The 13,931-nt window shown below is 34.5% G+C and overlaps 2 protein-coding genes across 3 annotated transcripts in view; both read left to right on the top strand.

The window, feature by feature from the left end:
• LOC108741127 overlaps positions 1-9,118 on the top strand; it is a 266,602-nt gene extending 257,484 nt beyond the window's left edge. The window contains exons 5-6 of the mRNA XM_018475786.2: positions 4,598-6,005; positions 7,262-9,118. Coding sequence (XP_018331288.1) covers positions 4,598-6,005; positions 7,262-8,555 — 2,702 coding nt within the window. The 3' untranslated portion in view covers positions 8,556-9,118. The remainder of the gene's footprint in view (positions 1-4,597; positions 6,006-7,261) is intronic.
• Positions 9,119-9,997: 879 nt separating this feature from the next.
• Positions 9,998-13,931, top strand: part of LOC108741129 (sodium-coupled monocarboxylate transporter 1-like) — a 48,916-nt gene continuing 44,982 nt past the window's right edge. For both annotated transcript variants that reach the window (XM_018475791.1, XM_018475790.1), the window contains exon 1: positions 9,998-11,120. The gene's annotated coding sequence lies outside the window, so the exon portion shown is untranslated. The remainder of the gene's footprint in view (positions 11,121-13,931) is intronic.

Raw genomic sequence — 13,931 nt, 5'->3', positions numbered from 1 at the left:
AAGTTCGGATTACAAATATGTTTTACACAATTAATTAGATTGTTTGAATTACGAAAATGTTCAAATTATGAGAGCCACAAAGGTGAAGTTCACATTTACTTATTGAGCTAAAATATGTATTTGAAGTACTGCGCTCAAGGGGTTAAAGCCCTTCCCCCAAAGAACTAGAATTTCACAAATATTGTATGAAGAATAAGGGCCAATAAAGTTATCTTTCGACCCAGATTAAAAATTATTTCGAATCTTGCCTTTTCTATACGTATTTATTTATGAATTATAAACCCCTTTTCATTAATATTTAAGATGGTAATTTAGAGTTCGTTTTGATTGTCCACTTAACAACGAACCTCAATTTTCAAACTTGTTCAAAAACATCTTCTGTATGTTGTGACAAATAACAAAAAGCCAAGGAAAAATAACAACGCGAAAGCATTTTCACTTAAAATAATAACTAAAAGTTACATTCAAAAGTTGTTTTTGCGACGATAATTCAGAAATTTTGAGGGAAGAGACTTTGATAAAGATTTGGAAAAGCCTGTAATACATTTTCATAGGAATTTCATAATAGTAATTTAGGAATTTCAAAGGAAAAAAAAAGGAAAGAATAAAAGAATATCATAATTTTATAGGAAACGGTATAACGTGCTAATTTTCGCATTATCAGGATAAGCCAAAAGGCTCATTAAATTTTTTCCTACTTATATGGGTGAATCGATTTTATAATTTTAAAACTATTTTTAATTACGACGGTATACCACTCTCACCTCATGCTTTCTCTTCCTTTCCCTTCTTAATCGATAAACTTCATCATCCCCATCCGTCCAACATCAACCCCGTCCCTCTCACTGTAATGCTACTACCACTTAACAGGTGTCTCCTATCCAATTCTAGCTCTTAATGGAATACCGTTGATATATATAAAACAAAAGTACTGGTATGCAAGGGAAGAAAAAGTAGAGAAAGAGTGAATATAGAAATAGGAGACTGATTTTCGGTATCTAGGAAGTCAAATAACTCAGGATGAAAGGAGCAGTAGAAATATAAAACAGAGGGTAGCTCAGGATGGAATCGCTTTTAACAAAGAAAAGACCTTCTAAGCTCACAAACGGTTAATTTAGAAATTCGAAAAAGAAAATTAAAGATGTATGTTTGGAGTACGGCACTGTAAAGGTGCGGCGAAAAAGAAAAGGTTAGAAGCTTTCGAAATGAGATGTTACAGGCGAATTATGAGGATACCGTAGATAGAATAGGTTAGAAATCAGGCATGAAGGACTAGTTGGAGATACATTGGAAGCAGACACAGGAGCTGAGAGGAGTAGAGGAGGTCTAGATTAGATTATTGTTCACAAATAGTTAAGGATTTGGGATATTCTAGGTTTAGGGAAATGCGAAGATTAGCTCAGGAAGGATTTGGAATATTCTAGGTTTAGGGAAATGCGAAGATTAGCTCAGGAAGGATTTGGAATATTCTAGGTTTGGGGAAATGCGAAGATTAGCTCAGGATAGGAAAGAGTGGAGGTGCGGGTCCTACCAAGGATGATGACTGTGATATAAAAGTATGTGTACTACTAGTGGTGGATTAAGAACCGAACATAAAAATATTCTGTTACATTAGATTGCAGGATTCATATTTTGAAAAAGTACGGTACAGGGAAATTTGTACTTCAGTCTTCTTTTCATGCAAATAATAAAGATAAATAAATAAACTATATCTAAGTAAAATAAATGCAATGTAAAGTTTTTAAAAGGTTTGTTTGAATATTTTGACAGTTCGACTACTTCAAAACAGTTTTCAGAGAAGCATCAGGTGATATTTTCAGATAAACGTGATTAAAAAAAATACATTATTGATCTCTTTCATCAAATTATGCATTTTAGCTTACACGCCATAATAGAAAAATGCTTACATTGGACATTTTACCATATCTGTATGTCTATCTGCATTCAGCCTGCTACAAAGGTCTCGTTATTTCTATACACACAGTTTTGTTAATTATTGTATACTTCATTTATTTTCTCTAGCGATGTGACCCTTCCAACGTCTTGGATGCGCGCTGGCAAAATCGTAGGTAGGGAGAAAAAGGTTCATTATACTCTCGACTCTTGTTTATTAAATATACTTTTTCATACAGTACCTGCCAAAAGATTTATTCAATCATGAATACTAGTACGAGTCGAAGACAAACGTTAAAGCCTTTAATATGTCTTCAAATATAAATAAACGTTGATATTTTCAGTAGTAATTGGTACCAATAACAGCACATTTGAGCAATGCAGTTTTAGTGGATAAAATGGTCAATTTTTCCGTGCAGTACTGTACAGTTTATACGCTCCTCACCGGTTAAGAGTTTCACCGAGAGTTGTCTCCTTTCTTTTCTGGTCTAGTGCTGTTCTTTTCTACTTTGCGCCGGTCAAACTGAAGGTCACATCGCTACAGAAAGGAAACGAAGTATAGTTGTACTCTGAAAAAATAATTTTTAGGGTTCGTCAATGTAAAAGCTGATGTTTCTCAGAATATCAATAAGAACTAAATTGGGTATCTGAGAACGTAACGTCCTTAACTAGAACATATTTTTCAAATTTGTTTCATCCATACGGGCTGGTAAATTACATCAGCGAGGAGTTAGCCGTCCAGAGATATTGCTTCGATTTATTACGTCGTCCCCAGCGATTTTGCCAATTACTTATCAATACGTGAGATTGGCTGGCAGATATTCTTTATCAACAATGCTTCCGTTGTTGTCGACATCGGAATCGTTTGACTTCGAAAGCTTCCCCTCAACATAAATTCAGAATAAAAATGCATATCTACATATATATTTATTGTAATGCAGACTAAAATTAAATTACCGAGGTACATGCTATTTTATTTACTGAAATTGAATGAGCACCAGGAAACACATGAGATTATTACCCGAGTAGAAAATAAAAAGAATAGGGATCCGGATCGGATGCGGCACCCCACCTACCCTACTAGGGTACCAACACGTAAATCTGACCATCATCATCATCATAAGGTCGTCAGTCCTAAGACTGGTTGGACACGTACCTCCACTCTTTCCTATCCTAAGCTAAACTTCTCATTTCCCTAAAACTAGAACAGCTCAGGGTCGGATAAAAAATGTAACGCCTTAAAAAGGCAGGTCCGGAGAGGGATATCTTGTATGGTCCTGACTAGGTTTATCTACACCGAGCATATCATAATATTCTGATTGGTCAAGATTAAAATAAGATTTAAGTAATTACAACTAATTATTAGTAATTAAATATTTCTTTTAGAATGTAAAATTTTGAACTTAGACACTCAAACTATGTAGGAATGTAAGATCTTATTATATTAATTAAAGTCCAATTCGTCGAGAAATTAAAGTTCAATAATACATACTGTCAAATTAGGCGTTCCCTGAAAGGATTACAATAAAATAATATTATCAGGGCCGTACTGGGATAGATTAGGAATTTCGTATAGGTTTATAATACGGCAGTCAAGTTAGGGCCGGATCAGAATACCCTAAGAGGGGCTACGATAAGGCAACCAAGTCAGAGCCGTATCGGGATAGGTAAGGGATTTCATAACAAGGGACCCTTTTTACTACCTGATCGGGGCCTTATATAGAGATATCGTAACAGGGCATCTCTACTACAGCCTGATCCGCTTCGGATGGCTATTAGGGCTACCCCTCTTAATTTCTACTCGGGTAGGTATTTCCTGGACAGAAAATACTGGAAAATGGATCGCTGACATTGTTTGTCTTGTTTTCCAACATTTCTCACATTCAAACAGTTGTTTCAGATTGAATGACATATCTCCATAGTCATGTACTTGATTTTATCTTCTATGTTAAATGACTTCATCTAAACACAACTTTATATTTGTATTCGGTTCTACTGTGTAATTTCTAAACTTATTTTATTATTTGATTTGAAATTACGAAATGCATAGTGTTCTTATAAAAAGATGCAAAAAACCTGATTGAATATTTAGTATATTTTCACTTGACTTCTTTGGAAACGTCATGGCAGTGGCTCAGTAGTTACACTCAACTGCTATCACGACTTACAAAATTATTAAGAAAGTGTAGCTTGTTATCATGTTACTTAACTTCTATATAAATATTGTCAACGTGGAACCCAAACTATACGAGCTTTTCCTATTTAAATCCAGAAACAGTGAAACAATTTTATTAATAAATGTTTTGTTCATATTTAATTTTAGTATTTGCAGTAGAGGAACGTTTTATAGTTTGTCTTTTCTATTTTAATATACGGTAATAACGATTTTCACATCTCTTGAAAGTAATAATGTAGAAATGCATGTTTTCAATGTATACATTGGCAAATCTTCATATTTATCAAGCTGTTTACATGTTCTGTTACATGGAAACAGATAAAGAAACATCTAAAACTAGTAATTCCAGCAAGGAATTATTGATGACCAGAGGTTTCATGATTTCCGCTTGGCTGTAATTTTACTACGGCTTTCATAGAATATAAGTTACAATGAAACGTTATAGTTTCATATGTAGGTATGCAATTTAATGCACCTACAAGTTGTATTGCAGTTAAATTTTAATGGGTATGTTTTCTGTTGTTACAGACAGCCCAGACGGTCATTACTTTAATGTAGAAACCCCAAATACAAACATGAACGACGAATTTGAAAGGAAACGTTACCTACTACAAAATACTCCTACGGTATCAGGGGGTCAATCAAAAATTTCAGGAATCCTTAAAGGCGGTCGCCTTTGGAAGCAACTGTGTCACGACAGTGACAATAAACCTACGGAATTGCAGCTAAACGATTCCAACAGTACTTCTGACGATGAAAATAATAGCAATAAACGTTCAGTACGATTCACCGAAATCTCTGAAACGGAAAGGGACAATTGTGACGGTGCTTCTGATAGACCTGACGGTGAAGATGACCCCATTTCTCAGCAGAATTTAGAAAACAGTCCCAAATTAAATAACATCTCCGTCTCACCGGAGTCTACCGAAATGACTTTAACATTCAAACTTGGAAATCACTTTTTAGTTTCAAACAATAGTTTAAAACCAAATTCGGCAGTAAGACAGCTCTTTCCCTGTTCGAAACCGTTAACTAACGCAGACGATCCTGACCATATGCATCAATACTTGGTGACTGCTGAATCACTTCGAGCATTTGAAGAAGCTAAACGATCGAAACTTCCTCAAATAATTCAGAATGACGATACGGACGAGTCGATTAAGAAAGCGATTGAGCGCAATACACTTCGAAGATCATTAATAAGATACGAACCTCGAAGTAAACGAAAAGAACAGAAACCAGACAATTCTTTAGTTGAGAGAATAAAGCAGTTAACTTGCGACGTCGATGAGGGCACACAAGAGATTGAAATGTCTCAGGTACGTGTCAGTCCTCCTGGCGAAGAATCATCGAAAACACAAGAAGAAACTTCCATGAATCCAAAAAGCAACGACAAGAGTTTCTCTCCTTCGTCTTCTTCTACAGCAAGTTCTAACTCTTCTGGCTCTTCTACTTACAAAAAGATCACGGATCTGTTCAGTAAAAAGGACAAATTGCCGGACATTCAAATGAGCGTAAGCGCAGATAATACCAATAAACAAACTCAAGCTTCTGAAACAGGAAGCATTGACGGCCACGACAGACTGAATCATCAACAAATTGCAAAGGTTAATTCTACCAATGAAGCTAGAAAACAGTTTCTGTCCTCTTTAGCGCCCCTTACAGCTTGTGTAGGAGGATTCGCGCTGGCCGACGATCACCATTATCACCTGGCTAATAATCATCCAGGAACTCGATCCTCAGTTACTAGTTCAGTGGGAACTGAATATAGCCTGGAAGATATCGACGAAGGTTTAAGAAACGGAGGAGATGAAGACGCCGAACCAAAACGAGTTACTCCAGACGTTGTAGCGGGAACTCCGTCAAACGAATCTGCAGATGAACTCGCCATGTTTGTCCAGCAGGACGCCAGTCGAATTGAAAGGATTAAGAAAAAGTAAGTACTATTTCATCATCTAATTTCTAGGTCCTTGTTTCTGCTCCAAACTTTTTCATCTCGTGGTGGTCATTGATTTTATTTTTTAAATTGACATTTCCTTTAGGTGTATGTCAATGCATTACAAAGGTTGTCTTGTAGGTTACGTTGTGTACTAAAAACTAAAAATGACAGCGAAACTGAAATGTCTAGAGTAGATATTATTTAGTGATGAGCAAAGCAAGACCAATGCCAAAACTGTCCCAATCTTGGTATTGCTCTTGGTCTTGATCTTGCTTATTCTGGCTCGGTCTTGGTCTTGCTTATTCGGCCTTGATCTTGGTTTTGCGTGTTAGTCTTGGCCTTGCTCATTTAATCTGATACTTGCATTTTTTTTAATAATTCTTCTAAGCATGAATTTTTCTATTACCGACACAATAATTGTTATAAATACTGAAATTTTCTATCATACATGCGACCTTGTCATGAATTTTAAAGAAAATACTGTCGATAGTTGTGAGAGTTATGAAAACTTTATCCTTCCTTCAATGCATAAATTGACTCTTTCTTCAACGCATAAACTGACCTTCTAGCTTTTGAAATAAGTAAAAAATATCGAAAAAAAAATTGGTTTATCTCTATATTTCAACCGTGTGTTATCCAGATATAGGAACAAAGAATACTTACTCCGAGAACATTCTTGTAGATTCCTTTTTTTCAAAGAGTGGTAAAGTTTATTTTTATTTTTTAATTTAGTGTTAAAATCTACTAAAGCAAATTAAAAATTTCAGATACTAAAACAGTTTTGTTCCAGGAATAGAATATATTGAAGTTGCTTCAAATAGTTTAATTCATAAATCCACCGAAAGAAATAATTTTTTGTTTAGTCATGTCTATTTGGTCTTACTCTTGCATATTCAGTTTTGGTCTTGCTCGTTCGATCTTGATCTTGATCTTAATCATGGTCTTGATCTGGGTCTTGATCTTGGTTTTGATCTTGGTCTTGATCTTGATCTTGATCTTGATCTTGATCTTGGTCTTGATCTTGGTCTTGATCTTGGTCTCGACCTTGGTCTCGACCTTGGTCTTGACATTGGTCTTGACCTTGGTCTTGATCTTGGTCTTGATCTTGGTCTTGATCTTGGTCTTGATCTTGGTCTTGATTTTGAACTTGGTCTTGATCTTGTCTTAGTGTTGCATTTTGGGACCAAGACTAATTTTGTTTTTTGTTTTCCCTCTGAAGGTGTGCATAGAATTGATTAATTTTTCAATTTTAGATACCAAACTGATAATGACGAAGAGGATGAACATGACGATTATGGATTCAACAAACGACCTAGCGTCCGGGGAATAAAGCCCAAATTTAGTACAACAACCGAAATACTGCAACAAATTCAAAACCATATGCAAATGTCTCCTGCGCCAGTAAAAGTTCCCAATCAAATGTGGCCCTACTATTCCGAAACGAGTTTGAGCAATTCAGAAATTAAACAAGTGAACATTAATCAGTCCCACCCTTCCGATCAGTATAATCACATACCCGATGATGGCAAATGTAGGACCTTTGCGCAGGTGTATCGGCCTACATCCTTCGGCGATAATAACATATATCAAAATTGTGTTAATCAGCAATGTACCCGCGACGTCTTGTACCGTACAAATATAAATCATGTTCATCCTGTAATGAGAATCGGTGGTGGTTGCAGTGAAGTTTATCAGCAACCGTGCAATGCGAAAGAAAGGGGAGGTCGGCCGGAATCACCTCCGCCTTTAGATATGGCACGCACCTACCACCAAACGATGGTCTATATACCTTACAACCACTTGGAAAATTACCAGAACCACTGCTTATCACCAAACACTCATTACGTAACAACTACTAACAATGCCAAATGCTATCCAAGAAACTATAATCAAAATCAAATCAATGCCAGATGTTCTGAGACGTATCACAAAACAGTGAATTACACTTTAGCAGGCGATAGAGTCCAGTTTCAGGGAACTGCATTTAAACAAAACGTGAAGCCTCCTCTTCGTGTGCCATTCTCTAGTACAGTAGCTCATCCGACACATTCGCGCAGTGAAAGTCCTCTTCCAGCTCAAATTTTAACGGCACGATCTACCCAGACTCCTTGCACCAGGATGCCATCTTGCACCTTTTATCCTACGATAAACGCTAAATTTCGACCTGCTGTTGGTCCAGGCAACAGTGTTCTGTACGCTGAAAGCCCTTATGGTAGTAAAATAAACAGGCAGAGCTTTACGATACCAGCGTCTCGGTATCCAGCTGCAGACAATATTTCTTTTACTGACAGCGACAGTCAGTACAGTACTCAAACCCCAACCCTGTACAGACAATATGTGGAAACAACGTTTTCGGCCCAACCGGATAATGTGCTTGGGTCACCGACTAAACAACGGTTTATAGAAAGGGGCGTCCCTGAAGGTGCTGCAAGCGTCCCTTCTCAAGACTCCTTGTCTTCTCAGAGCACTATGACATCACCCACGTCTCCTCAACAGAACGTACAGACAAATACTCCTAAACCTCTGTTTTACGCGATGAACGTTTGACAGAACGATTAGGTAAATATTAAAATCGTTCTGAGTAGCGTTAGAATTTTACCAGGCCAAAGGAAGTTGTCAAATGAGTCGAAGAAATAATGAGGGAAAGTATCCTAAAGCAGTTTCGATTCTTAATACATGTATATGATGAATAAATGCTTTGAGTAAGAAGCAAGATAATTGAGATTAATTGTAGGTTATACTAACCGTATTGGCAGAAGATACCGCACAGTATTTGTAAAGGTAATTAGTAGTTTATAGATTTCTGTTACTTTGTTTTTTATTTTTTGTTATTTTGTACTTAATTGTTACGCTAATAACAGTAGGAAAATTTAAATGTAGTCACTGTTGCCAAAAAAAAGAAGCGATATTCCATTACCAAAGTACTATCATATTTTTAGAAGTAAGTGTTACTGACCAAATGTAACTTTGCCCTAGGCAATTAGTTTCTCTTAAAAGGCATTCCAATGTTTATCAAAATGATTAAGTATAATTATTAATAAATTAAAAAAAAATTGTTCGGCTAACTGATAAAGAATTAGCTTTAAATATGTTAAAGAGTTTAACATGGAAAAATCTAGAATTAATGGTCTTGGTCTTGCTTATTCGGCCTTGATCTTGGTTTTGCGTGTTAGTCTTGGCCTTGCTCATTTAATCTGATACTTGCATTTTTTTTAATAATTCTTCTAAGCATGAATTTTTCTATTACCGACACAATAATTGTTATAAATACTGAAATTTTCTATCATACATGCGACCTTGTCATGAATTTTAAAGAAAATACTGTCGATAGTTGTGAGAGTTATGAAAACTTTATCCTTCCTTCAATGCATAAATTGACTCTTTCTTCAACGCATAAACTGACCTTCTAGCTTTTGAAATAAGTANAAGATGTAAAAATGGGTTCAAAGATTAATGTATCGATCAAGGCACAACCCAAACCCCTGAATCAAAAAGCTTGAAATTTTGCACAAAGATGTCTTGTACAACCCCTTCATCATCCTGTATAACGTATAAAATACCGCCCCTAAAGATGTAAAATGGCGTTTTACGATATAAACGAACTTGTAGACAACAGCTAGTCTAAAATAAATACATTTACGAATCTAATAATGGAATGTACATACCTAAATAACATAAAATATAGAAAATACAATATTTTATGCGGATACCGAATTAAAACGGATCCCAAAGCTATAAATGTCCCATTTTACCAATTTCAGTATGGAACACTAAACATATACTTTTTAACTTTTTATATTAAGTAAAAGTATCAATCCGTATGCCTTTTACGTACCGATCTTTTAGCGAATGAATTCATTCCTGTTCCAAACGATTGCAGGTTCTTTTGTAGTTGACGTCGATACATTCGATACATTGAAATTCTTCGAGTTTGTGCCCTGCAACTCGTCTTTGCCATTTGTGGAAGTTACATACCTACCTGCCATTAAAAAAAAAAAAAAATAGATGTCCTACAAATTGATACCTTTTAAGTAGCCAGGTTTGAAAACAGAGGTCAATAATAATAACATTATTTGGTGTAATCCTAACTTGCAGGTAAGTGTACACAAAAAAACAGCGAACTGAGAATTTTAGCTTCCCTATGCAATTGAAGACAGGTAAGGGACTCATTTTTAGTTAACTGTACGTATGCGAATAGTAAATATGCGAAAGACGTTTCACCAGCTACATACAACACTATTGGTAGTTTCAAAAAGTGATTTGTCAAAAATACTAGGTATACTTTCTCAAAGATTTATTCAAAATTAACCAAAAATAAGTTGCAGATAACAGCAGGTAAAAAGAAGCCACTCTTATTATTACAACAATTTTTAAAACGGATATAGATTATTCCACAAAAAATAAAATTCTGTTCCAAGGCCTAACCATTAATATATTATCTTTTAGTTGATTATTTTATTTAACGTTATGATTAGATTTGTATTTTTTCTTTAAAGAATATTCTATCTTCAAATTTTATCGCGAGAAATTATTCACGAAAAAAAAATTTTCTCCGAGTTTTCTAAAAAAATAATTCTAATAAATCTGTTTGTAATTATAAATTCAAATACTGTAAATACCATTTTTTTGTTGTTCATGATTAGCTTTTACCCGCGTCTTATTCGTTCGCGTTGATATCCTAAATACGTGTCAAAAATCATCGACGACCACACAAAATTAATTTTTTCTATCCCTTGGGAACAGTAACTTTTGTGTATAAAAGGTACCCTGTATCCTCTTCTATGCCCCTGACAATGTGTTTACAACATTTTTGATGAGTCCTTGTATTCGTTTACGTTTTTAATTTTTTTTTAAAGAAATGTTTATGTATTCATATAAATTATCAAGTGATAGAAAGATAAAGAAACTAGTTCACCTCTACATTGTCCTTCACGGACTGAATTTAGTCAAGATATGGCCTATGGTGTGTGGTCAACATGATGGCCAATTGTATCCTTATTTCGAAGTTGAACGTGGTGCCTGTTTTGTGTTGTTTAGTGAATCCTTTGCAAATGTTAGTTTGATAGACTTTTAATACTACTAGTTTGCAACAAATTTCTTTCGCAATAAAAGGTAAGATTGTTTGCTGAGTAAATTTAAAAATTCTTTCTATTTGTCTTAGTTTTTTTTGTCTTTTGCTAAAGAAATAGTAAACGGTTTTTATTCTTTGCTCATTAACGAAAGAAATCAGTTTGTTAACTATTTGCCAAGAAATATATAGCTTTTTGGTTTTTTGAGTAAGTAGGTATATACATATGTTAATAGTGAACTATTTTTGTTAAATAATGGAAACGGGTGATATGATTGTAAGTGTGAATATGTTATGATAAAATAAGAAGGATTATCGTTCATCGATTTTTAAAATACAATAAATTGTAACTGTTGGGTGTATCTGGTGTGCCTGTACTGAATGAAATATTTCACTTATCTATAAATAATACTATAACAATTTTTAATTGATTCTATTAATTTTTAAAGTAATTACTTCTACTGATAGGTGAAAGAACCTTGTTCATTTTTACTAAACATTAAATATTGACTCATACAACAGAAGAAGCAAGCAATATCTGAATTAAAACTACAAAATTGTACATTATTGAAAGATGCATCTATGTAATAAATAAGATAGTGTAGGCATTTTCGGGCTTTCTTAACGTGGTTTATAGAATAGGTATTTCATTTCCCAAAAATAATCAGCCACAAAGTGCATTGTTACTTATAAACAATGTAAATAACTATAAATAGATTTAAGATTTTTTAAGAAAATTTATCATTAGTTTATAATCCGTGTACCTTTAATTGAATTTTAATGATTTGCTGAAAGTTTTAAATTATCTTACTCGCACCTGTTTTAAACAATTCTTTGTAGAATAGATATAATGTTTAAAAATGATAATTACGTTAATATTAATAAGTAAAGTGAGTAAACTTGCTATAAGTATTTATATATATCGTTTAAAGACGTTATTTATGAAAATTTTCTTATTTTTATTAAAAATCTCGCTAATTTGAAAGAGAAGCCTACTGTGATCACCATAAACTGTAAAGTATTACGAAACTAAAGGTAGGATAAGTGGTGATTTGGAATGTACTGATATCAATTAAGAACTTCAAAACTCCATGGACCATGAAACTGAATCCTGAAAATTAAGATTATTCATTTCAAAGGAGTTCAGTATTTTTTGGGCTTAAAGAATCAAAAGGCATTCATGAAATGTCTCTTTGTCCCCTTTTTAAACTTCTGATCTTCAATGATCAATATGAGCAACTTTCATTCATCATTTTATATAGTGTTTGATCGGTGATACTGGCAAAATGTATTTTGCATTTTACAAGTAGAAAATACGTTTGGAAGTATTTTAAATAAAATAGAAAATGCTTTTCTCAAAAAAGTATTTAAATTCAAGAGAAAAATAGGTATTTTTTATTTTGTATTTGCATTTTAAATGCAAGCATTTCAAATAAATCACATCTCTGTTTAGTGCATACGTATACCCTGACATTCAATCATAGGAAACCATAAAAACTAACATTTATTTGTAAAAATGATTCGTAAAAAATAAATAATACATGTAGTTGTAGCATGCGTGATATTTAGCAAGTACATTGCTTGTATTATCTTCTACATGTTTGAATATTTATGGAATGCATCTGCAGCATATGCAATGGCAGCCAATAATCCAAAGACCTGGAAATTTAATTTTATTAGTATTAGCACTTCGTCATTTCAACTCTCTTCCGCATCGTTACATTATGAAACAGTTTATAAACATTTTGCAAAAAACTGAATAAAAAGAAAGCGAACTACTGCTCATGCTTTTTCTTCACTTCACTGATATAATTGAAGGCGTGAATTATAGATCAACTTTTAAGTAGGTACATGGAGTGTTTCTTAATTAATAGGACACTGTTAATTTAATTAATTGTTATCACAATAGGCGTCTAAAGATTATTATGTGTAGAAGCGTAGTAGTAAACTTAGTCGTTCCACAATCGTCACTGTTTACATTTTTTATCGACGTAGTTACTTAGTTGTTATCGCAATTTCTCTGTACGAGGGCGGTTCAATAAGTACCCGTGTTTGAAGACATAGGACGGTCCTGAGGGAAATTGGTGTTGTCATCGTGGGCTGCCATCTATCAAACCACGCCAAAACGAATTTCAGACTGATTGATAGGTTAGTTTGAATTTGGCAGCCATTCGACTGAGACGTGCTTCGTTATTTTCGCTATGATGGAAAAAGAGCAGTATCGTTCGGTAACTCGCTTTTTGTTTTTGGATGGGAAAAAATGCGAGGAGATAAAAGCAAAGTTGGATGCTGTTTATGGAGACATTTCGCCATCTTTGACCACACTTAGATATCGCTTCAACGAATTTAAACGTGGACAAAGGTCCGTTTTTGATAGGAGCGACCAGGAAGCCTGGCAAACGTTGTTACCGAGAAAATCATTTTACGGATTTTTTAGGAAAAGGAAGAACGATCACTGGACAATACTACAGTGCGTTATTGGACCGCTTCGACAAAAAATTGAAGGAGACACGGACGCATTTGACGAAAAAAAGGGTGCGTTTTCAACACGATAACGCACCGGCACATTCATCAGGAGTTGTTGCCGCCAAAATGCATAAATTACGTTATTTTTAACTGCTGCCGCACACCCCGTACTCACTCGATATGACTCCCTGCGACTTCGTCTTGTTCCCTACCATGAAGAAATGACTCGCGAGAAAAAAATTTAGCTCAAACGAGGAAGTCATCGCTGAGACAAGGGAGATTTTGGAGAGTTCTACAAATCTTGTTTTTTGGAGAGGTAAAAAAATGGTAGGGACGTTGGGAGAAGTGTATCTTTCTAAAAGGGGACTATTTTGAAAAATAAAAAAAAA

This window comes from Agrilus planipennis, unplaced genomic scaffold (assembly GCF_000699045.2).
Source record: "Agrilus planipennis isolate EAB-ADULT unplaced genomic scaffold, Apla_2.0 scaffold31, whole genome shotgun sequence".
Lineage (NCBI taxonomy): Eukaryota > Metazoa > Arthropoda > Insecta > Coleoptera > Buprestidae > Agrilus > Agrilus planipennis.
The sequence above is the reverse complement of the archived record's forward strand: the minus strand, read 5'-3'. Positions and strand labels throughout refer to the sequence as shown.